This window comes from Heterodontus francisci, chromosome 17 (genome assembly GCF_036365525.1).
Source record: "Heterodontus francisci isolate sHetFra1 chromosome 17, sHetFra1.hap1, whole genome shotgun sequence".
NCBI lineage: Eukaryota > Metazoa > Chordata > Chondrichthyes > Heterodontiformes > Heterodontidae > Heterodontus > Heterodontus francisci.
Genome location: NC_090387.1, coordinates 50,317,876 through 50,343,980, shown reverse-complemented (window position 1 = coordinate 50,343,980; position 26,105 = coordinate 50,317,876). Strand labels below are relative to the sequence as shown.

The following is a 26,105-nucleotide window of genomic DNA, read 5'->3' as shown; positions in this document are numbered from 1 at the left end:
GTGGGAAAAAGTGAAGGGGCGGTGCGTGGGTCGGGTCGTGTTTCTGGTTCCGGTTCAGCTTGACGGCCGAGGAGAGCGAGAGCGGCAGGAGGTGAATCGCAGTTTTGTTTTAATCTGAGGGGTTCTCCCCCCCCCTTTCCACTTGGAGGGCGGCGGGAGGGGGTTCTTCCCCCCCTCCTCCCTCCACTTGGAGGGCGGCAGAATCGCCGTCACCTGGGCCATAAGTCTTTAGTTTCATTTTGTTTTCGTTTTGCCTGGCTGCGCCTGCTCGGGTTTTACCTGGACTGTAAATCTTCCTTTGTTACTTTGTAGGGCGGCGAGGCCCGGTCCAGGCCCAGGCGCTGTTGCTGCCGTCACCGTGCTGTTCTAGATGGAAGCCCCAGGGCCTCTTGGTCAGTCTAAGGGCGGGGAGGCGTGGCTGGGCCTGGCCGGCCTTTCTCGTCCTTAGTCCCCCGCTCCTTTCTCCTCACCCCGCGCTGTCGGCGGCTTTTGTTGCTCCACTAGGCCCGTTGCCCGATTCATGTAAATCTCGCTCATGGAAGAGACGGTTTCTTATCGCAAACTTTTATTTAGCCCAATGTCTGTAGCCATGTTGTGAAGACGCCCGTTTAATGAGTTTTTTTTAATTGTTGTTGATAAACTACTGTCGAGAAAAATAGTCACCAAAAGCAGCGCCGTTAATACACACGTAGCTCAGCTTGTATTGGATGGGTTCACGCATTTGCACGCAAAATGTTAACGATTTCCTACATTCCGAAGTAATCTTTTAAAAAATAAAGCCGTGTAAAATAAGTATAGAAAAGTATTTGATACATTTCATAAACAACAAAATTGTAAATGTTGATCTGAAATTAAAACAAAATGTTGGAGCTTCTCAGGTCAGTTAAACCTGTAAAGAGAAACAGTAATAAAAACAAGAAATGCTGGGACCACTCAGGTCTGGCAGCATCTGTGGAAAGAGAAGCAGAGTTAACGTTTCGGGTCAGTGACCCAAGTTCCGATGAAGGGTTACTGACCTGAAACGTTAACTCTGCTTCTCTTTCCACAGATGCTGCCAGACCTGCTGAGTGGTTCCAGCATTTCTTGTTTTTATTTCAGATTTCCAGCATCCGCAGTATTTTGCTTTTATAAGAGAAACTGTAGATTGACATTTATGTTTAATTCTCTTTTGTTGCCACTTTCATCTCTGTTCGCCACTGTTTGACAAAGCTCAAAGATTCAACAGTGTAAATTGAGAAGATTTCATTTATATAATCTTTCAGAAGGTGAGTTCTGCTGGTTGTAGTTTTAATCCTTTGTGGGTTGTGTGCATTTTTAAGTGTGTGTGTTTGGCAATTTTTGATATCCAGATGAATTAAAGTTCTTTGTCATGTAACATGAAATGTAACCTTGTATCTATTCTGGTATGACTGGCACTTGTTTGGGCATAATTCCAACTTTGATTATCAAGACATTTATAGGTACATAATTATTGAAGTGAAACTACTTTTAAAACAAGACTTCTGGACCTTCAATTGGCTTAGTTGGTATTGGCAATAGACCTTTCCAAACAAATAAGTTTGATTTCCTGGACTGTGGTGAGTTAGCTGATGGAAGTAAAGCAGTTACATTTGGTCATGGTATTTCTGGTGTTATGAGTGAAATTATGACTGAACTTGCTTTTCTTTCCTCGCTGTCTAGGGCACATGAGGAAAATTAGCCATTTGGAAGAGAGTGTATTGTGTATCAGTGCCTTCAGGAAAACAGACTTCTTGAGAATTTCAGTGTATGCCAACATATCATACAGAAGTTAAGCTTTCAAACATTTCCCTAGTTTAAAACCATCTTTCACATTTGAATTGTGTTTACCAAAGTTCTGTTATAATTCCTGTAGTAAGAAAAAGTGATTGGAGATGCTAGTTGGTTTGTTGTCCTTCGGCACGTCGTCTGCTCATATCTATTGAAGGTTATTATTTATACAGGAAAGGTTTCTTTAGTTTCCTCATTAAAATACTAGAGGAAACCCTTGATATACTCTTGAGTCAATTTTAGTTTGCATTCCCTGCAAATGAAGAACATTGCCAAGTTTCATTTTCAACGTTAGGCTTTTTTGTGTTTTTTTTTCTCAAAAAAGCAAATGCTGGAGATTTGAAATTAAAAATTGAAACTTCTAGAAATTCACAGGTCAGTCAGCATCTGCAAAGAGAAATGGCAAGCCATGATGTTGCAGGTGTGTATGTTTAATCAGAACTGAAGACTGAAAATATTTGCAGGCAAAACTTAAAGGCTGACTAGTGTCAGAATTGGGAGCACTTTAGTAAAGGTTTGGAAAAAATAGGTAGGAGGACGGAGAATTGATGGATCCACCAGTCACAAACAAGAGTTAGTGGATTAAAAGACTGGCAAGTGCTTAATTGACTGTTAGATAGATATATGCAAATTATGAGGGTGTTGGGTGAAACGCACAATAAAGGTCCAGACAATCTCAAACAAAAAGGGAAAATTTAGTGAAAAATAAATAAGCTGCAGATGCATCCAATCTAAAATTCATGCAGCAAATTCAAGTGAAACATGGTGATCTGATAAAGAAATTAATCAGGAACATGGTTGATAGATTATACATAATTCTTGCTATAACACACTGTATTTAAAAAAAAAGACAGCATTAATGTTGCAACACACAGATTATAGTAGGCCACGTGTTCCTTTAGGTTGCTTTTTTCTCTATCGTCTTATCACCAGCCAAATTCCCAGATGCAGCTAGGATTTGGAAAATGAAGTCCTTTTCGTCCCTTGTCCATGAAAAAAGAGAATTTGGGCTACTGTGGATTTCCTAGTTGCCCTTGATGTGGGCATCAGTAAATATTTGGCAATAGGTCTTGTCATTTGGGAAATTATTTGAAGGGTCAGCAAGAAAAGTATCTTTTGTTGTGAGTATAATTTACAAATTCAAAGAAGCAACAAGGAAAAACAGACTATAGTGGGATTACAATTTTGAATGTATTGGTAATCAGCTTTGATTGGAAACATTAAATCAGCTTTAATGCACTGTTCCATTTTCAGAAATTAGCAAAATATGATTCGATGATACCACTAATGACCAAATCTGTACATTTCAGTTTGACTACAGTGGGAACTCTTAGCATAGAAGCCATCCCCCCTCCCCCCCCTGCTGCTGCTGCCACTAAATATTGGAAATTTCCAGTTATCTGGTGTCCCAAAATTTTGCATTGTAGGGCAATGCCCTTGCTAGGGGAATTCAAAACAAATACAATTATAAATAAATTGAATTTTAAATTTAAGCTGTAGAGCACATGAGATTGTTACTATAACTGTGTTTCGCACAAGGATTTAACATCTGAAAAAATGTGAAAATGGAGACATATCAGTGTACTAAATAACACATGGGTTTATTCAGTGTTACTTGTTGCAAAGTTTGGGGGTACGTTAAGAACATTAAGAATCTTCCTATTTAGATTTAGAAATTTCGCAGTTGGAAAATACTGCTTGATGCTGTAATAGTTTTAGATCAGTAGATTGTGTCAGCCGTTGGAGCTGCTGAAAATCAAAAACAGTGAACATATTGGATTGGGAAGATTTTACTTGTCTTGAAGATGTTGCAAAAATAATTTTGTTTTAAGCTCCAGAGTTGAAGTAATAACCTACCAGTGTAATGCAAGCTGAAGTATTTGCCACAACTCTGCACATTACTTGTGACCTCTTAATTTGGTGTTACGCTCCTTCAGAAGAAAGTGACCATTATCGCATACGTTTGCCCTGGCTTTATTGAAGAACAAATTGACACCTCATCAGATTGTTTTTTATATCTTGATAACTCAGACAGATGGTTGAGTGCCATTTGAATCCTGGAATTATTTCCTGAAACAAATTTATTCATTCGTACAGAAACCTTAAATGCTCATTTGCTTGCAAGTTATTCATTTAGCAATAAAAGGGGAGATATGACCTGTGGAGCTCATTACCAAGTCTGGTATGGTTTGGTTTAACTAATGCATTTTAACATTGCTACATGTTTCTCAAAACAACTATGTCCCCCATGTGAGCATGAAAGCTTGACGGTGGGTTGTGTCTTGTTTGCTACTGTAGCTTCCACTGATCCTGGCTACAGATAGGACTTGTGTGTTAATTATTCTAGTATAGACTTCAAAGTTACTGTGACCGTATAGCCAGGTCAGGAGTAAATCAATAGAAAGCAGATAATTTTGATGTACATTATTGCTCCCATGTGCCTTTGAAAGTGCATGTTGTCACTGAAGTATTAGTAAGATGCTGCAGCATGTCCAGTGCCTTTCTGGGTTTCATTTTAAAATGATGCAGCTGCTTTTTGGCCCTGTTTAAGGCAACCCACTTACATTGGTTATATTACCAATTTACATTTTTGAAGGATAGCAAGTTTATGTATCTAATTGTAAGTGTGTATTTGGAGCCTGGGTGTATGTTGCTCTGTTTAGCATCCTGCGCTTGGCTAGGCTTCGTTTTGCTATCACACAGTTCCTTTACAGTTAAGTGTTGCTGGAAGCATTAAAGGCAACAGAAGGAATGAGGGTATTGGATGAATTCCAAATGGAGCCTGTGCCAATAGACCATTTACTTCCTTGCAACTATTACAGTAAAAGCTTTAAGCAATATTTTCTTTATCTTCAGAAATAAAAAGTGGTTAAGATGTCTGCTTGGATAAAGCCTAGGGGAGGTCTATCACACAGACCCAGTCCAGATGGAAGGTAAGGAGAGTTTTTAAAAATGCCTATTATCCCAGAAAAGTCTATTAAGATATCTAGTTTTAACTCTGACACAAATGTTTAAATGAAGTAATACTCAATGTTCTAAAGTTTAGTGACACTTTCTGATGTTTGAAGGTCATAGTTTAGTAATCTAGGAGTCCATCATTACAATATTGTTAGCTGATGCTGAAAAGAATTTTGTGGTCCTACATTGAAAATTCGTTGGCTTATTTAAGGATTCCAAACCACTAATCTATTAAGTAGGGACAAACAAATATAATTGGATTACCATATGTCCTGAAAAGTGAATCCATATTGCCCATTTTCTTCAACTTTTGACTTTTTGGATAACTATCTTGTTCTGTGTCTTTAGGTTTCTGATCAAACACTGCCCTCTAATCATGCAGAGAATGAGGTTATTGGCTAATTAATGGAAAGTACAGCCAAGGCCTAGAAATTGACTCCTCTTATCTGTTTTCTTTCTCTTCCTCCTCTCCAGTTCTTTTGCAACAGCAGAGTACAACATTCCAAGAGAATCCTTGCCCAGGTATGAAGAAATTTATTCTGGGATGACGGAACAATGATCTAATTACATTTGTAATAACGAGATGTTGGTCTGGAGCATGGGCACGAATGCACCCATGACTTTGGGGGTGGTGAAGGAGGAGTGTTTTATGTTCTTGTGATATTGCACTGACACTGGATGAAGTGACTTGCATATATTTATCCCATTGTAAAGGTCAAATTGGCTTCTTGATTCTTCAGTGAATAGAATGTGAATTTTCCTTCTGCACCACCAAAGTGCTTCTCTGTCGTCCTGGCTGCAAAGCAAGAATAGAAGATTTTGATGAAGACTTTTCTAGCAATATTGAGTCCTGTGACATGGCTAATCCAGAGAACAGCCCTGTTGCTAGTTCTGTTTTCATCCTGCATCCCAGACCAACCAGTTTGAGGATTTTGTGTTGTATAACTGCTAATTCATGAGAAGGTGCAGTATCTCCAAATCAGAAATGCATTGAAAATGTTTATAGCCACTGATCAGACTGTATTTTGCAATGAGAATTATTTGAGGGTGGTTGGGGAGACTCACTTTTTAAAGGACAAGAGAGAGGAAACAAAAACAGAACATTTGCAAAAATGGGAAAAGATTATGGGCCCTATTGTATAATATAAAGTTGAGTATAGTTGTCAGATGTTCATTCGACTAAAATATATTTTCACAGCATTATAAAAGGAATTGGAAAGGTGACATCTTTGATGTCAGTTGCTACAGTATATTAAAAAAACTGTCCAAAAACTTCAGTTCAAATGACATCTAAAATAGAATTTATTTTTTATTAGTCTTTAGTAAGCAGATGTATTGATCAATATTAGATTCATTGAAACATGGGAAGGTTCATATTCAAGATAAAACCAAACAACCTTTTTAAATTACTTTCACGGAAGTGTTGGCTGTTATGTTACACTGAGAATTTCGTATCCATGCAAATACAATAGCTTTTAGGACTATTCCAATCAAACATATGCTTATGTCAAGGAAAAGGTAATAATTAGAGAGTAATAAGCCAAATAAAATATTAATTAAAAGTTGAACTAATAAAAACTGTTAATTGGATTTCAGGAAAAGCGACTTTGTAACTATGAAAGTTTGTGAACTGAATGAAATAAGAACACTTTAAAAGGAAGGGTGTGGGAGAGAAATGGGAGTGTTTTAAAGAAACACATTTTCCATTACAGAAGCAGTTTATCCCAGTTGAGGACCAAATAAGCAAATAAAACCAACTTGAATGTAATAGGTAGTAATGGAACACATTGGGAAAGAGAATGCATATGTCAAATTGAAAACTGTAGAGGGAAGGAACAGAATAAGGAGAATTATAAAATCAAAGAACTGTGCCAAGAACCTGATGGATCAGAGGGAATGAGAGAAATAACATAAATGACGGTAGATGTTCTTTAAGTACATCAAAAGGGAGAGAAGTGCATCGGGCTGTTAACCATTGGGAAGTGGTGTCTGAGGAAGAGTTACTAAATTATTATTTTGCAGCTGTCCTTGCCAAGTGTAATCGAACAGACTGGCAACACTCAATATTGGAAGGAAAAGCATACTGGGAAGTTTAGGAAGCTGAAAATAAACTAGGCTACAGATTAGGAATTTTCATCCATGGGTCCTGGTGGAGTCAGCTGAGGAGGTTCTAAATCCCTTCACTGTTCTGATCCAAACTCTGGATTTGGGTTACATTCTAATAGATTGCTTCTCTGATATTCATTATTGGACTGAGACACAGTTTTCTTCAGTTAAACTTTGGGATAACCAGAGCCATTGTCTTTGACCCATTCCATAAACTCTGCCATTGTCGTTGATTCTGTCCTCTTCTGTCACCAAATTGTTGACAAGCAAGGCATCCTGTTGGAGCTGAGTTTCCAACCCCATATCCTCTCCATTACAAAGACTGCCTCTATAACATTGTCTCCACCCCAGCCTCAGCCCATCTGCCGCTGAAGCACTCATTCATTCAAACATGCAAACCTTGGTCCATAGAGCAAATCTTCTAGGTTCATGAGTTTGGGATGAGGAGGAAATATATCCATTGAAAGAGGCAGATGAATTATTATCTATGATGAGTGTGTGGTGCTGCGTGTTATTTTTGTCAAAAGCAAAGCAGCCAAGTTGCCTGTTAATTATATTTGTGTGTAGTGGAATGGAAGAGATTGTGCATAGCAGGTCCTTAATGAATTTGTGTTTATCCAGGTAAATGAAAAATATTTTTCAGCACTACTTGATGCTGATTTGTGACTTTGTTGTATTTGGTTATTATGTTGAACGTTTTTGGTCCAGATTTTGTGGTCAGCAGCTAAGCAAGGGCGCTCCACGCTGCCCACAAAATCTAGCAATCTCTGGCGTGGTTTTCTTCTTTACTGATGGAAGTTTAAATCTGGTGCCAAGTCGAGAGGATATCTTGGCATGCAGCAGCAGTGTTGTCAGCAAGCAGGTAGGCAGTCAATGATGTTGAAGTATTCACACACACAAACAGGAACTTAAAAGCGTTTAATATCTTTAACTTTTAATTTAAATTTTCAGATAGTGAAATAAATGGATCGCGAGAAACTAAAATAAATAAACTTTTTAAAACATTTTTAAAATAGAAAATTTTTATTGTGGAGAAATTTGATATTCCACACATATAAAAGTAGCTTTACAGGGTCAGTGCAGATGTTTTTAGTAATAATTATGAAGTTAGTACATCATTTAAAAACCCAGTTGCACCTCATTTAACAAGATGTAACTTTTTTCGTGTTTTACAGCGAAACTATTGGCGCAAGATTGGAATTTCTCGTCAATTCATTTAATTTTCATTGATTGCAGTTTGGGGGTGCCTCAACAGCACACACTCTGGAGAAGCGTAGAATTACTGACAGCAACATCTCAATTTCTGCGTTCTGCGCATGTGAGGACTCCAGAAGTTGCTGTCAGTTTCAGAGGAATAATGATGGCAAACACTGACAGTTCTATCATCATTATGACTGCAAATTCAGGCCATAGTAATGCTTTATGCTATAACTGGATTGTGGCCAGTAATTCTTACCCTCTGCTTTCCTACTGCAGTGATATAAAAAGGCTATCTTTATCTGTTGCATTCAGATTTGAGGGTGATTGCATAGCTGCAATCAATACTTTGATATAACTGCATTAAGTAAATGGTATGTTTTCTTCCACCAATTTTACTTTTATTTAATGCCTTCTGTCCTGATGGCGCAAGCTCACTGAAGTTGCCTTGCGACAATTCTAGACCAGGACAACAAGTGTCGGTCAGAAAACTGTCGGTTAGTGGGTTTATCACTACTGAGCCTGAATCCGTCTTAACTGAAAATGCATATGTACAATTTCAGTAGAGGCCACTGAATAGTGATCGAGTGAGGAAACTACTTATTTTTATTATCTTCCCCTCAAATAGTCTGTAAACTCTGAACTTAGTTGGGGTTTGTCACCATCACCCCAGATGAGGTTGGTTAACTTGGGACTTATGCACAGTGCCAAATCACACAATAACATTTGCTGCTGGAGCCATCTGCAGGTTTTGTTTTAAATAGGGGTTTCTATGGTATTGATCTTTAGAATTTTTTTAAAATGTAAAAGGTTGACCTGACTTATTTTCTGTTTTTAATAGTATCCTCTCGACTCGGCAAGATCTAGAGCGAGACAGATCACCTTTGGGAGCTGAAAGAGTTGATCCTTACAGGTGAGATAAATAACTTTCTGATCCCAGTACTTGCATTAATTAAAATTCTTTTGGGGATGAATTTTGGTGTATCTAAAGGTAAACAATGGAGCATTTCCTATTTTTGACACCTGCTGTCAGCATTGAGTATTTCTTGCATTACTTGCTCTCCACCCCAACCAAAACCCAGGAGACATTGCAACCAATTGCTGCATAAAGGTGAAATTAACTTAATCCTAGTGTTGATTTCTGGTCTGTGTTGCTCATGCTAAATTTGCTCATAAAGGCATATGGAAAGCAGTCCCAACTTATTTCACTTAGGACCTTTGTGTCCTGGAAGGAGATTCTGTCATAATATTCAAACCAGATCAAGTAGAAAAGTTAGCGCACTTAATCTATATACTATCCAGTTCATAACAATCTACAGGTTTAGAAATAAATTGTAATAAGCGCCATCAATTCTCAGTCTCATTCCTTCCATTTAAAAAAAAAAAGCTTTGCCTCTTCAATTTCTCTCATTCCCATCTTTCTTTCCCTTTTTATTTTATTTTTGATTTGGCATTGAACTAAATATTCTAACTTACACTTCCTGGTTTGCACTGCACTACTCAGGAAGGCTACTTCAGTCTGGTGAAGGGGATGCATAGGTGCTTACCCTGTTCATAAAGGTCCCAGATCCACTGTAGAGAGCACTGCACTGAAATGAATTTCTAATTACTGCACGTTAGTGCAAAAGTTGCTCTCACCTTTTGCAAAATCCAGGTCAGTGTATTTTCTCTCCATTGCTTTTCTACCCCAAATGCCCCAGGAATGTTACCATCAAAAATGTAAACATTTTTGATCAAAAATCTTCAGTTATTCTGCTTCATCTGTATGGTGAGTACATCCTCGTGAATAAAATGGAATTGCTACAAATGGGTGTTTTGAAGCTCTCAGTGGAGAGCTGTCTTAATATTTTGTAGTGATCTTGCTCTTTTTTTGTAATTGATTAACTCCAAAACTTGAATTTAGATTCATCAAAAGAAAACAAAATTAATGTCATTTTATAAGGGTGTGTAAATTAGGCATCTGTAGTGACTTCTGTTTTTCTCCCTTTTCAGGACTCAGGAAGTGTTGGAATATTATGGTGGTTATAGTGAGCCTTACAGTACAGAGGATTACAACTACACCTGGAGTGGTATGGCTGATAATTATGCATGTGCTTGTTTTAAGCGTACCAAAATTGAGCTGTAGAAAACTTATAAAATGATTGGCAAAGGCATGTAAAGCACTATATGTTGAATGACTGACTGCTTCAGTCTAGAAATCTACTTGCTAGGTATAATCCAATTTTATTTCAAGACAAAGCTAGCATTGATGAAGCAACAATAGAATTGATTCCCAAATGTAGTGCAAAACCAAATAAAGATTTACCAGTTTAACCACTAAAATTTTGATCTTACAATTGTTATTTTTCTTTGTGTACGTGAGTGCTTGTAGTTTTGTGGGTAATCGCCCTAGTTTTGATGTTTACTTCAGAAGTTTTGTTTTGACATGTATTTTGTTATCCTTATCTTAAGGGCAGTGATGATCAGTGATCACTTTCTATAACTGCAGCTTTTTAAAACCAGTTGATTCCTCTGACCTTTTTATACAGCGAGTCAAGACCAGTTGCAACTGTCGGATAAAGCAGGGCTTGAGGGTGGAAAATAATTGGATCAGGGTGCACAATGTTCTATTTTAGTATTATGTTCTTATTTTTATGATTCTTAACTCGTATACCTAAATAGAATGTATACATCAGTTTGGAGATTGGTGAAGCAGTAGAGGCTGAAGAACTGGAAAACAGTCATTTAAGCACCTCTGTTTGGAGGGTGGGTGTATGGCAAGTTTACATTGCCAATTTCCATCATAATTGTGGACATAGGAATTGATTATAGAAATATTGGGAATTGCATGCAGAGGTAGGGTTTTAATACAATTAATTATTCACCCAGCCAGTTGTAGTTTTCTGGTGGTGGGAAATAGGGGATAATTGGAGTGGGTAGTAGGAGAATGAGAAGGGTTGAGCGGATAGTCTGAAGAGGAGGTAGGGGACAGTCACTATTTTTCCACCCTGCTTCTCTCCAGTTGTCTCTTTCTTCCACCACCCCCTGCCCCCCTCCCGACCCATGGACCTCTTTCTTCCCCTCCCTGTGTGTGCTCCTTCTCCTCTCAGCCTCAAATGTCTCTTTTCTGCCCCCAATCCCATGCTGTGGACTGGTTGTTAATGAGCCACAGCCAGAAAAGCTTGATGCATGTGGTGCATCTAGAATTATTGGGTCATAGTGAGTGGTTGTGTGTAAGATAACTTTCTCGAGTGGGGTTTGCCACATAGGAACTGTAGTAGGTCATTTAACTTCTCGAGCTTTACCACCATTCAGTGAGATCATTGCTCATCTGACTTAACTTCATATGCCCCACCTTTGCCCAATATCCCTTAGATTTTTGTTACGGTCTGGTGCCCAGAATTACTCATAGTTCTCCAGGTGTGGTTTAACCAAGGCTTTGTATAACTGTAGCATAACTTCTACCTCCTTGTATTCTAGTCTTCTAGATATGAAGGCCAGCATTCCAATTGCCTTTTTGATTATTTTCTGTAGCTATTCATGACATTTTAATGACCTATGTATTGATCTCTTTGGGCTTCCACTGTTTCTGACTTTTGACCAATTAGAAATTACCCTGTTCCATCCTGTTTAGGTCCAAAGTGGATGACTTTGCATTTGCCTACCTAGAAATTCATTGCCACAGTTTTGTTCGTTCACTTAATCTATTAATATCACTGTAATTTTATGCTTTCATCTACACTGTTTGCAATGCTGCCTATCTTTGTGTGATCGGCAAACTTGGATATGTGGCTTAATATCCCATCACCTAAGCCGTTAATAAATGCGGTGAATAGTTGAGGACCCAATATCAACAATTGCGGGACACAAGTAGTCACGTCCTGCCGGTTGGAGTACCTGCCCATTATCCCTACCCTGTCTCCTCCGCTCAGCCGATTTCCTAACCAGTTCAATAATTTGCCTTCTATTCCATGAGCTTCAACTTTAGCTAACAGTCTCTTATGGGGCACTTTATCAAATGCCTTCTGGGACTCCATATAAGTAAAACCATGGACATTCCCCTTTCACAACTTCAGGCACTTCTTCAGATAATTCGATCAGATTCATCAGGCATGACCTACCCTTCACAAACTTGCTCGGGGTGAAGGACCAATAATTGAATGGGGTATGGGGGTGCGACAGTATGAGTGAAAGACATAGCTTTTTCGGGGAACGCTGAATTATGGAAATGCTATTCATTTGGGAGGATAGTTTGTTCTTGGGATATTGACATGCTGCTTAGTGTGGAGATTACTGGATTGGTAGGGCAAGGTTTGGGATCTGATGTGGAGCAGGGCCGCGGCAGTGAAAATCTGCTCAATGATGGAGGGATGAATGGTATCCTGGTTGTAGAACTGCTGCTGAGTGATATGATGGGGTTTAAGGTACACTGTAGGGCAGTGCCATATTGAGGGAGAAAATGCTGTGAATGGTCAGAGTTTTGGCGTTCTATATCCAGAAATGCTTCTCGGTGGGATGAGTGCACTGCAGCTCAGTTGTGGAGGACATCATGTGATCTGGTCTGTGTGGGTGAGAAAATTGAGTTTTATTGCCTAGATTAACAGAACCGTATACATTAAACAACATATTAGACCTTGATAGGCTGAAGGCATTGTTCTGTCTATGGACTGGAACACATGTTGCTTCAGATATTGAGTAGCAGTGCGCACTGAAGCCTGCAACTTTATGCCATGATGTTGGGGTTTGAGGGATTAAATGAGTTAAAATTGTAATTGTTTTCACATTAAAGTTCTGTATTTACTTTGGCCGACAGATAAATTCATGAAATTGATATTCAGTTGTGCAGACGAGTGAAAGTAAAGCATTGAGGTGCTCAAAACAGAAGTTAAAACCCCAATTTTAAATGAGTTGACTGGTAATATCAGGCTAATGACCCCTAAGACCTATAAGTTGCTACGGCTATATCTAGTAAGGAAAATGCAATAAATTACAATGAGCTTCACAAAATACAACCATTAACTTGAAAGAAAAACTTAACCTGAGCAGAAAACAATATGGCAAAACGCATGCTGTGAATTTTATGACTTGCATCGTGTGGCTGTTCAGAGTGAGCAGAAAGCCACCAAGTGGCCTGATTATGTAATTACTGCATTACGAACTTAATTGAACAATATGAAGTGTTGACCACTGACATTAAACTTTCCTGACAACAGGAAGTCAAGTGGTGCAGTTAGGAAGATGTAAGATTTTAACATAAAGGTAGATTAATTGCCAACTGCTTTGAAATTCGCCGTTATTTTGGAGTTGTTCAAACTGCAGATTGTAAGTATGCGTGACGATGAATTCCGCTTTATTTTAAAACCACTCATCCAGGGATAAAAAATTTTGAGGTTTCAGGATATTGATACTAAATATTTCCCCAAATACATCTCATGGCAAATCAGCTTTAACATTAAATATTGCATTACTGTAAGTTAGCTAACAGAAGTTTTTCAGTCCTTTCCGCACGCATGAGATATGTAAGCATTCTTTTGAGGCAATTTATTGGACAGAGTCTGTACCAAACTCTGTCAGCCCTCAGTTGGTAACGCACTCTCCTGAGTCAGAAGGTTGTGGCTTCATGCCCCATTCCAGGACAAGAATCTCTGCTAACCCTCCATTGCAGTATTGAGGGAGTGCTGCACTGTCGGAAATGCTGTCTTTCGGATGAGATGTTAAACCAACGCCTCATCTGTTCTCAGGTGTACATAAGTGATCCCATAGCATTATTTTGAAGAGGTGAGAGTGAACCCTGGTGTCCTGGCCAATATTTATCCCTCAATCAACACTAAAAGATTATCTGGCCATTTTCACATTGCTGTTTGTGAGAGTTTGCTGTGTATAAATTGGCTGCCATGTTTCCTACAGTTACTAAGCTTCACATAGTACTTTACTTTGTAATGTCTGGTGTTCATGAAAAGTGTTTTATAAATGCAAGACTGTCACTTTTTTAAAACAAAAGTTAAATGGTTGATGTATTCAGAAATCAATTAACTACTTAATTGTACATTATTGTTTACAGAGGACAGTTGCAGACCAGAAGACAGTCGTCGAGATGAGCTTTATCAGCAGTTCTATAGAGAGATAGAGGATGACTACAATAAAGAGAAACATGCTGACTGTGTAGTTATAGCCCTAAGCAAACAACAGGGGTAAATTTCCTTAGTGATATTACTTTAGCTCTTTCTTGGGCCTGTATAAATTGCAAATCCACACCATACAGACTTTTATCCTGTATGGGTTTGAGATTGCAATTTGTGTGACTAACTTGGTGCCAGAGTTTAATTTGACTGCAGAAAATAATGTCATATGACTTAATTTGAAGAGAATGCGTCGTCGTCATCTTCGTTCTTTCCGTCCTTCCATCCATCATTCATTCATTTCTATCATCGCTGTGTTCATTCACTGTAGCATATCACCCTCCTCATGCCTTTTCCATTTATCTCTACCTCTTGCTGTTCTCGCCCATGTGGTTCCTAGGTAAGATATTATGTCATCTCTCCATCTTCTCAGTCTCCCCTTTTTTTTCCTGTTCTTGGCTCCCACTCCATTAGCAACATGCCCAGCCCATCTCCATTTGGCTTCTTTTCTCCATGTCCTTAGCTCTAGTTTTCTAGTGTATTTCATTACACCTGATTTTATCACTGTGTAACATTTGCCTTTCCATTGCTCTCTAAGCTGTGCGCAGTTTTTGTTCAATATGTTTCGTAGTTGTCCATGATTCCACCCCATATGTCGTGATCAATAGCACAAACTGATCATACACCCTCTTCCTTAATGCCAGTGGTATTTTATCACACACACTATCTCTGTATGTGGAAACAACTCCATCCTGCCCTAACCCCACTTAGTACCTCTTCATTTATATAATCTTCCATCTGTAATGTTTGGCCCAAATAATGTATAGTGACCATCAATATCTGCAGATTATGCACATACAAGAACACAAATAGGAGCAGAAGTAGATCATATGGCCCATCGATTCTGCTCCGCCATTCAATATGATCATAACTGATCTTGGGCTTCAATTCCACTTCCCTGCCCGCTCCCCATATCCCTTGATTCCCTGCAAGACCAAAAATCTATCTATCCCAGCCTTAAATGTAGTCACTGATGGAACATCCACAACCCTCTGGGGGAGAGAATTCCAAAGATTCACAACCCTTCGAGTGAAGTAATTTCTCCTCATCTCAGTCCTGAATGATTGGCCCCTTATCCTGAGACTGTGTCCCAGTGTTCTAGATTCCCTGACCAGTGGGAACAATCTCTCAGCTGCTACCCTATCAAGCCCTTTCAGAATCTTGTATATCTGAATTAGATCGCCCCTCATTCTTCTAAAATCCAGAGCATATAGGCCCAATTTACTCAGCCTCTCATCATAGGACAACCCCCTCATCCCAGGGACCAATTTAGTAAATCTTCGTTGCTCTGCCTCCAGTGCAAGTATGTCCTTTCTTAAATGTAGAGACCAAAACTGCACACAGTATTCCATTCTTAATCATTGGCAGGAATATTAGTGTATAAAAAGAATTAATTTACAGTTTTATATAAATGGAAAGAAGGAGGAGAATTCTTGGTGCTTAAGAATCTCAAGATTTCAATTTTTTTTAAATCTGTATCAAGCATGTTCTTTCTGGTTGCTCAGTTTCTCCCTTCACTGCCTCTCTTTAAGATGTTGATTTGTGATTTGGAATATAGTTTCATCGGAGCTAGTCATTCTCTGAAATTTCAACCATGTGACACTTATTTATACTTGAGCTTATGGGAGCCCCAGCTAATTATCTGCTCTATAACCCAAGAGTACTGTGTCCAACCCTGTTTAAGGTCATGGATCAAATTTGGGACCTTCCTATGACAAAATTTGTTTACATTTGTTCCATCCAAATTGGTCAATAAGTAGTCCATGCATGATGGGAGTCTGTCATCTGCTCACTGCCTTAACCATCTGAGCCATTGACAACCAACTGTGAAATTGTTATTGTCTAGCATGTGCTTTAATACTTCCAGTTCAATGCAGTGCAGGTTATCATTTTTAGTATTCTGAACCAGAATGCCCATGTCTGTGAAAATTGTTCCTACGTTTTACCAAATCATTTGAAGAATTGGCTAATATTCAAATATCCATTGATTGCAAAATCAGGGCCATTATATGAAGTCAGCAGCAAAGTGACAATGCTCACTGACCTCTAGGAAAACTGCCCACAACGATCTAGCAATGGCTGTGGCATGCATTTCACCTTTCCAATGTTAATTTCATTCTGGCATCAGCTGTCTGGACTCTTCGATGTCCCATGACAGTGATCAAGCAGGCTGAGCAGCCAATCACATTGAAAAATTCCCACACGGCAAACCAGGTAGTTAAAAGCCACTGGTTTTTTTTCACTTTTTGATCATTTTAGAGAGTGAAATAAAAATTGGGACAGGCCCATGGGATTAAGGTAGAAGCTGAAATATCAAACTTTTTCAAAAAAAACCAAAAATGATTGCTTCATTATAATACAGATTTTTAACAACAATTGGGCATTTCACAAACATAAAGGAGAGGTGGTTCAGCAGTAATTATGACTTCGAACATTGTCTAAAAATCCAGTTACACATCATCCAACAAGGTGTAACTTTTTCAAAAGTTTTTACAGTGAGGCTAAGGGCTAAATTTTAGTGCGCCGTGCTCTGCAGCGGCTGCTTTGAACTCAGCCTTCCAATACAAAAGTGCTGCCGCCAAGCCCCTGTGATATTACACACGGGCTCATTTAAAAAGAGGGGGCGCAGCAGCTGCCCTGATGACTTAGAGGGTCGGCCGCCGCTTCCCCGGCAACGACGTCCGGCACCACCACGCAGGCGCCATTTTTAAAGGGCATCACGCCCTTCACTAACATTTTAATATTGCACAGTGCTGGTCTCCGGGAAATAAAAATAAAATTTTATTGCAACTGTTAAATCCTGTCTCCCACTCTTTCCCCCTCCCCTCCGCCCTCCATAATAAGCTTTTATTGATATCCCAAACCTTACCCCTGAAACTTGTTCCCTTTGACCCTCAAGCCCTTCCCACCATCCCCACAGCCAATAAAAATTGTTTACCCCGCTCCCTCACCCCTCCCGCCCTGAAAAATGTACTCTTTTGTACCTAACTGGAAAGTATTCACTTTCAATTTTAAGGGATTATGCCAAACTGGTAGGGCGACGAGTGCAAGAACTTGGACTTCTCGTGGATCTTGTGTACCTTAAATTAGAGTTGGCTCTTGATACTGCTTTGAAAGATGTTCGAGAAGAGGGTTCCCCATTTTGTGTCGTCGTCGGTGGAGAGCATCAGTCTCTTTCATCTTGCACGGTGATTATTTTGTATGCAGGCCACAAAGGTACGTATACAGTTTTCATAAAGATATTTCTAGAATTCTTGGTGTAGAGCCTCTTTGATGTCATTACATTTTCATTGAAATTTTTGTGGTATTCATATGTAACTTGAAGCTCCTAATCTGGAATGTATTGCTTCTGTGCCAAATTACATCTTCCCAAACCTTTGTTAATCATATGACTCAGTTGAGGTATTTCTTTTCCAAGTATTTTAATAAAACAAATTTTTTTTCAACAAAATATATTTTTTCCTAGTATTGAGATTGATGTCTACATTATGTGCAGCGGCTTCTTTGATAGACAGGCAAAGTGCTGGTAGGTTTCTGTTTTTAAGGAAGAGAGTCTGAACTCAATGAGTTGATTTTTTTTGGAGAATGGGAAATGTGACATCCTTATTCAAGAAAGGATTTAAGGACGTACCTAGCAACTACAGGCCAGTTAGTTTAACAGTTGTGGGTAAGATTTAGAAACAATCGGGAACAAATCAACAGTCTCTTGGAGAGGTTTGAGTTAATTAAGAAAAGCCAGCACAGATTTGTACATGGCAGATCATGCTTGACTAATTAAGTTTTTTGATGAAGTAGCAGAGAAGGTTGATGGGTGTGCAGTGGATGCTGTCTATGGATTTTAAGAAAGCGTTTAATAAAGTACCATATAAAAGGCTTGATAAAATGGAAGGTCAGTGTTAAATTGGATTTAAAAATTGGCTTAAGGACAGAAAACATGAGTCGTGCTGAATGGTTGTTTTTCTGACTGGAGGATGGTAGACAATGGTGTTCCCCAAGAGTCAGTGCTGGGACCTCTGCCTTTTTTCACTATATACAAATGACTTGGATCTTGGAATACAGAGTAGAATTTCAAAGTTTGCTGATGCTACCAAACTTGGAGCAGCAAACGGTGAGGATGGTATGAACCACCTGCAATAGGGCACAGATAGGCCGGCAGAAGGGATAGGATGAGGCAATATAGGCTTAATGGCGCAGTTTTAAAAAGTGTGCAGCATCAGAGGGACCTGGGGGTGCATGTGCATTGATCTTTGAAGGTGGCAGGACATATTGAGAGAGTGGTTAACAAAGCCTATGGGATTTTGGGATTCATAAATAGAGGCATAGAATACAAAAGCAGGGAAGTTATGCTGAACCTTTATAAAGCGGATAAGCCCCAACTAGAGTATTGCGTCCAGTTCTGGTCACCACACCTTAGGAAAGATGTGAGGGTCCTGAGAGGGTGTAGAGGAGATTTACCAGAATAGTTCCAGGGATGGGGGATTTTAGTTACAAGGTTAGGTTGGAAAAGCTGGGGATCTCCCTGAAGCAAAGGAGATTGAGGGGAGATTTAATAGAGGTGTACAAGATTATGATAGGCTTAGATAAGTTAAAGTAGGAAAAACTGTTCCCATTAACTGATGATGCAAGGACTAAGGGACACAAATTGAAGGTTTTGGGTAAAAGATGTAGGGAATGTGAGGAACTTTTTTTCATGCAGCAAGTGGTAATGACCTGGAACTTGGTGTCCATGAGGGTGGTGGAAGTGGAGGCAATGATTTCAAACAGAAATTGGATGGGCATTTGAAGGAAATAAACTTAGAGGGCTACGGGGATCGAGCGGGGGTGTGGAACTGACTGGATTGCTCCGTGGTGAGCCAGCATGGACTTGTTGGGCCGAATGGCCACCTATGCCATAAATGACTGACTCTTTTTGGCACATTTTGCAGTGAAACACTGCTCCTTTGCTTGCTCCTTGATTACCTGGCTGAAATTCGAGCTCACTGAGGAATTGTTGTCAAATCATAATTCAATAAGTTAGTATCACCTGCCATGTGTGACTGAGTCTACAAGAGTCTGAGATTCCTTTTCCTTTGCAGATTTATGCAATTGCACGTAACCAGCATCCATTTTCATAAATAGCATATTCTGCATGTAATATCTTAAGTCTGTAGGTTACTTGTTTGTTTTTTCATTGGGCAAAGCTTGCAAGGTTTGTGACTATTAATGTGATTAGTCTCTGGAGGAACAGGTTCTTGTAAACCTTCTTGTCATTTCCATTCCAGTAAAGAGAGATTACAGATTTCTGTTTCAGATCAGTTCATCACTGTCAGTTAAGCTGGAATTGACATTAATGGATAGTATGATTTATTTACACCCCTTTTTACCCCTGCCTTTGGGATATGGTTCCCCAGGCCCAAGTGGTTATTCATTTTCCTAACCTGAGCAGTGAGTGTAATCAGACTGTTCAATCATAGGATCCATCATTGACAAGCTCACAGTGCCACTGGTCAAAGTTTCAGGCATAGCTGCTTTAAAAATTTTACTCTGTAGTCAGCATTAAAAATAATTTGCAGATACAGAAAGCTTGTATTTTAAATCTTTTTTTCATCAGTTTTATACTGTTGCACAAACATAGTGATAATTTCCTTCATGTTCAATGCATATACAGTTTATCACTTCAAATTGCTTCCAGCACCAGTGCCAGACTTGAAACCTACAACTGAGGCTCTCAACCTTTTGAGCTGGGGACACATATCAAGCGCATAAGCATATCCAACTCACTGTGGGCTGTGTATGATTGCACAGAAATGAGATATTTCATATGGAAAAATATTTTTGTTCTAATGCACACACAACTTAAACCTGCCATACACAATGCGTGAAACACCTCCTTCCATAGACACACACCACAGCTCCGTCTTCCTCTTTTTTCTTCCCCCAATGTCCTCTTCCTCATTTTCATCTTTATTTCCTCCCAGAAATTGATGACATCTTGAACTTTTTAAAATTCCCAGCTCTGGGCTGAGGGTAGACCAGCCATGTGTAAAAATGAAAGGATCCCCTCGAGGCTTATGAAGGGAACTTGCATGGCTTATTTGGACTGTGGCCCATGCCTTGAAGACTCCTGACCTACAGTACACCTCTATGTAGATGAAAATCTTAGCTTCTGTGTAATGTACTGTAGCTCATGCTGTGTCCACACAATGTATCTTGGTTGCTTTTCCATTGTTCTACCTTACTGAAATCCCAGTGACAGTGTCACTGTTGGTTTATTTCAGAATCTTTGCTAGTAAATTATAAAACCATCCTCATTGTGCACTTAACACACTGAAGAGTTTTCTTTCCTAGGCTTACAGTGATATCAGATAAAAAAATAAAGTTGCCTTTCTCAAACAGAACATCGTAATATGCCTTTGGAAGATGCTTTGGATCTGATTTCTCGTGAACACCAACGCATATTTGGTGAAAATCTGGAAAAGGAACGACTTGAGATAGCGCACAAAGCAGCTAATTTGGCAGATGATTACCTTCATCGTGAATCTTACGATGAAAGTCATGTTGTGCCAAGTAGCATTCGGCATCTGCTGTTTCTGCTGGGTGATGGAAAGCATCTCTATGCTGAGGAGCTTCAGAAAGTAGTTGACTACTTGAACAAAAGAAAAGAGGACCTTGAAGGAGGTTAGTTGGAATGAATAATTCTGTGTAGTGAGTCCATGTTGATGGAATTCACTCAATCTAAGCAGTTGTCTGTTAAAAGTAGTTCCACTACTAATGTTTTCAGTTAAATATTGTGAATGCTATTCAGAACTAAAAATACATGTGCAACATAGATTACCTCAAACTATTGTATAAATTTTATTGTATGTACTATTTATGGAAAATAGCATCAAGACTCTACACTAGGCAGAATTTTCGGGCCCCGCCGAGGTTGGGAACTGAGGCGGATGGGACCCGAATATACCCGCACGGCCAGCGTGCTAGTTTCCTGGTACAGTTTCTGGAACTGGCCATTTTGGGGGAGGCAGGTTCAGGGTCTGGCAGTGCTGCCGGCCTTCACGAGGCAGGCAACTAATTAGACCCGTTAAGAGCCTTGTTGACAGCATTTAAAGACTAACTGGAATTTTCCAGTCGGGCTCCAGTTTCCTGACGTGACAGGGGCAGTTCAACTGCTTGGAAGGGGGCACCCAGTGCTCCAGACAGGCCTGCAGGCCCTGTCTGCCTGAGTAGGGGTGCAGCCAAAGACTGCAGAAGGATTCCCACCCTCTCTTTTCGCACCCCCAAATGGTGGTGGCCTGGCTGCATTTTCTAATTTTTTAATTTAAATTGGTAAAAATAAAGTTGCTCAGAGGGCATCTTCATGTTGAAGTGCCTGCTCAGCTACTTACCATTTACTGTAACCAGCTGCTTCTCTCAAGCTTGAAGGCCTCTGGCCCTCCAGCTTTGAGAACCTGCCACCCTTAATTGGAAACTGTCTCCATGCCAGTTAAGGGGCTGCCCTGGTCAAAATCCCACAGAGTGACTATTTTCCCTCCAGGGAACAGTTCAGGACGTGGAAACAGTCCCAACTTCTGTTTCTCACCCCAAAGCGAAACTTCAGCCTTACTTTTCTGTTAATGTTGCTCAAAAATCTGATAAAGATAAGTTACATAACTGGAAAAATCTGAGGGATGGTTGAGTTTCTGAAGTTCACAACTGTGACCAGCACAATGCCACTGAGGGGGCTGCCGGATTGTTTTTCTGACTGTTGCCTGTACCAATCTGTTGCCTGCTTGTGTATTGAGGCCAAAATGCAGTGAAGATTTGAATATTATTCCATGTCACTGAATATTGATGCCCCTCCTTGGCCCCTAATTCTATCCTGTTACCTGCTCTAAAACACAAAAAGACTGGCTTCAAGATTACTGCACAGGGAGATAATGTTGCTTAGGATGAGTCAATGGTAGATAGCTGTTGCTGAAGTGTCCCTCTTCTCTGATAGGTGCATGTCAGAAACTGAATATCTTGAGGAAAGGATCATGCACTGCATTCAAATATACATGAAGATTAAATCTATTTTCCAATAAATTTGCATATATCTCAAGTTGCTTTTACTAACACATCTTGGTATTCTGATTTTTAGGATTTGTGCACCTGCACTAAAAAAAAAATCCTTTTTTAAACTTCCAGAACCACAAAATTCAAACCAGGAAATATAAGCACAATTAGGACTCGGTTGTGTGGACTTTCAGAGCCAAAGGGTTGGGCCACGTATAGCCTTCAGGCTGCAGTTTGGACACCGCTGGTGTAGTGCTATACAGAAGTTTGATTTGACTCACTGAACTAATGTCTTGATTTATGTGCTTATGCCTTCAAGTGTGCTGGTTTTAATAATTGTTGTACACTTGACACTCATTTGATAATCTGATACATACTTGTGTGTTTTGATAGAGGCAAATAGTAATTGGCAAAACTTCCAGGAAGAGAGAACTGAAATTTATCAATGGCCACATGAAGGTAAGTGAGCAAACTTCAGGATTTCAGTGTAATGTTTTATCTGGTTGTTACTCAATTTGGACTAGTTGCATTGTACTGGTGACATGTCCATTGTTGTATGTATTCCTGTAATTAATCGCTTTCATAACATGCCCAGCTCTTTTCTAAAAGAGCATTGATTTCTTATTTTAGGACTTTCACATCTTAAATTTCTGAAGGAGAAATTTATTCCAATCTTGCTTGGATGTGTAACACTTGCAAAATTATACTTTTATCAGAATCATAGAGAGATACGGCACTGAAACACGCCCTTCAGCCCACCAAGTCCACGCCGACCATCAACCACCATTTATACTAATCCTACATTAATCCCATTTTTCCCTATCCCATCCCGCCATCCCTCAATTCTCCTACCACCTACCTACACTAGGGGCAATTTTTTTTTAGTGGGCAATTTTACCTATCAACCCGCTTGTCTTTGGCATGTGGGAGAAACACCCGGAGGAAACCCACGCGGTCACAGAGAGAACTTGCAAACTCCGCACAGGCAGTACCCAGAACCGAACCCGGGTCGCTGGAGCTGTGAGGCTGCGGTGCTCGCCACTGTGCCGCCCTTATAAATTATAAAATTTATTGTGTATTCTGATAATTCCAAGTTGTTACTGTGCAAAAGACTAATTTGAATTAAGCATCATAAACCATAGCAGTAAGTGGAATTTAGTACTTAAAAGATTTAAATTAAGAGGCATAAAACTATATATCACCATGCACTTATGTTTTAAACTTTTATTTTCCAGCCTCTCTCGTTCAACAACCCACTGGAACTGAAGGTTTCTATGATGTAGGCAGTGTTTCACAACCCTCCAGCAAGCCGAAGCCCCTCCTTCCAACACCAGGCAGGCCACCCCTTTTGGGTCATGCACCTCTTTCTCAGAAAAAACCTCCCCTTTTGGGTGATCGGCCCATCAGGGCTCTTCTGCCTGCTCCGGGTTAGCATTTTTCCCCAAATATTTTGCATTCAGCATTCTCCTACCATATATTTTGTTTGACTTCAGGTATTGCATGATTGTAAAACCAGGTTTAAATGAGTTCTGAATAGTTCATCTTTGTCATCTCAATTTCTGAGTATGATTTTTCACGGTATTGAACTTTGAATTTCAAATATCTTTTACGATCTCCTGCACTATGTTATGCAGTAGATAAGAACCAATAAAACTTTGTTCAGGAGCTGTCTGAACTATTTTTAAAACATTTTAATTTAAGGTAACGTTCCAGCAATTTTCCAACAGCTACAATACATCATGGCACATTACTACATGTAGCTCTTTTAAGCTTGTTCTACAGAAGCTGTGGTCTTTTCCCCAATGTTCCTACAATTTACCTGCTTTTCAGTCAATGACTATATTGCTAATTAAGTCTATAGAATACATTCTCCATCAATGATGCAAACAGAGTAAGATTAAACAGGTCATTTTCAGGCTGGTAGGCTGTAACTAGTGGGGCGTCACAAGGATCAGTTCTTGGGCCTCAGCTATTTACAGTCTCTATCAATGACTTAGCTGAGGGGACCAAATGTAATATATCAAAGTTTGCTGACGATAGAAAGCTGGGTGGAAAAGTAAGCTGAGAACAGAAGCTGTAAAGGATAGACTGATTAATTGAGTGCCAAATGGAGTATTGTGTAAGGAAATATGAAATTATCCACTATGGTAGTCACCGAGTTTGTGCTGACCATCAACCACCCATTTATACTAATCCTACATTAATCGCATATTCCCTACTACATCCCCACAATTCTCCTACCACCTACCTACACTAGGGGCAATTTACCTATCAGCCTGCAAGTCTTTGGCTGTGGGAGGAAACCGGAGCACCCGGCGGAAACCCACGCAGTCACAGGGAGAAATTACAAACTCCACACAGGCAGTACCCAGAACCGAACCCGTGTCGCTGGAACTGTGAGGTTGCAGTGCTAACCACTGCGCCACTGCCACAGAAAAGCAGAATATTTTAAAGTAAGAATGCCAATAGATTTATTGGGATTTTGGTAAGAGTAAGGAAGTCTTCTCCAATTATATAAGGCTTTGGTGAGACCACACCTTGGAGTACTGTGCAGTTTTTGTCTCCATACTGAAGGAAGGCTGTACTTGCCTTCAAGGGGTTGCAACAAAGGTAGATTGACTAGAGCTGAGATGAGAAATTTCTTCACTGTGGGTTGTGAATCTTTGGAATTCTGTAACCCAGGGCGCTGCAAATGCTCAGTGGTTAAGTATATTCAAGACTGAGGTTGATAGATTTTTGGACACGAAGGGAATCGAGAAAGGGGTGGAAAATGGAGTTACGGTACGAGATCAGGTATGATATTGATTGGGCTGTATGGCCTACTCTTTTTATACAGTTATATTTTTATGTTCTTATGAATAGACTTGCTCTGTGCTGCATTCTTATTGCTCTTAAAGTAAAATTTTAAATGTTTTGAAAGACGATGCAGCCTGAACTTGTTACTGGGTCAAGATACTTGCACAGTAAGTAAATATTTTATCTGTTCTATTGTAGGTCATCCATTAAAACTAGGCGCTAGACTCCAGCTGCAGTAAGGAGTGACCGCTTGAAGCATCAGAATGCACATGCTTTGGAGTGGAGTTTGTATGTTCAACACATTGTTTGAAGAGCACCAGAAGTATAAGACGCCATACCGAATGAATACCACAGAACACCCTGATGAATAGTCACAGACTGTGAATTGTAAACTGTAGTATTTTAGCATTTTAGAAAGATCCCATTGTAAGTTCAAGTTCCTTTTGAAGGTGTATGCCCAATGTCATGTATAAGGACCATTTTTTTGTAATTTTTAAATGTCGCCATGAATGGTTTTGAAAGGGTTGGGAAAACCTCTTTGATAAATGTATCTTTTGCAGTGGTTGTTTCATTTGTTAGCTGCTCGTTAAAAATTTCTCCATTCTGTTTTTGACAACATTTTTTAAAAGATGTTATTGTATGGTGATACTTTTTATTGAGATTTAAAATGTACTCCGACATGCTTTTAACAACGCAAAGTTGCACGAGTATATCAACGGAAGCAAATTGAATAAATATCACCATACAGTATTATCTTGGCCAGATTTGTACAACTGTTCACTTGACTGCTTTTTTTTGTACTGAGCATTGTAACAGTGCTGCGTTGATTTGATGAGAAACAATATGTTCAGTATATCCCAATTAAAGTAATTAAATTTCTTTAATGTATTGATATACACCTGTTAAATGAAGTTTCTAATTATTTGAGGGGAGGGAGGGGAAAAACCTCCAACAATCATTTCAGAAGCCTTAGTTCTCAGTGTGTTACAATGTGATAGTATTTTAAAGTAAAGGGATGTCTTCTGTAACAACTGAAGAATAAGTAGGTGTTTGAACTGAATAAAGGTTCCCCTTTTTCTTTGTAATGCA

At 39.5% G+C, this 26,105-nt stretch overlaps 1 protein-coding gene across 4 annotated transcripts; it reads left to right on the top strand.

Moving 5' to 3' along the window:
- The first annotated feature begins 16 nt into the window (after positions 1-16).
- Positions 17-26,105, top strand: LOC137378914 (nuclear receptor coactivator 5-like). Of its 4 annotated transcripts, none has more exons than XM_068049404.1 (12): positions 17-91; positions 1,210-1,265; positions 4,645-4,721; positions 5,221-5,268; positions 8,891-8,962; positions 10,042-10,118; positions 14,090-14,219; positions 17,224-17,423; positions 20,583-20,864; positions 22,614-22,679; positions 23,456-23,647; positions 25,215-26,105. In XM_068049404.1, exons 3-12 carry the CDS (start codon positions 4,663-4,665, stop codon positions 25,253-25,255), a joined length of 1,167 nt encoding a protein of 388 aa, XP_067905505.1. In that variant the 5' UTR covers positions 17-91; positions 1,210-1,265; positions 4,645-4,662; the 3' UTR covers positions 25,256-26,105. The 4 variants fall into 4 exon arrangements, with proteins under 4 accessions (XP_067905505.1, XP_067905508.1, XP_067905506.1 ...); XM_068049405.1 differs by lacking the exon at positions 17-91 and adding an exon at positions 110-392; XM_068049406.1 differs by lacking the exon at positions 17-91 and adding an exon at positions 403-758.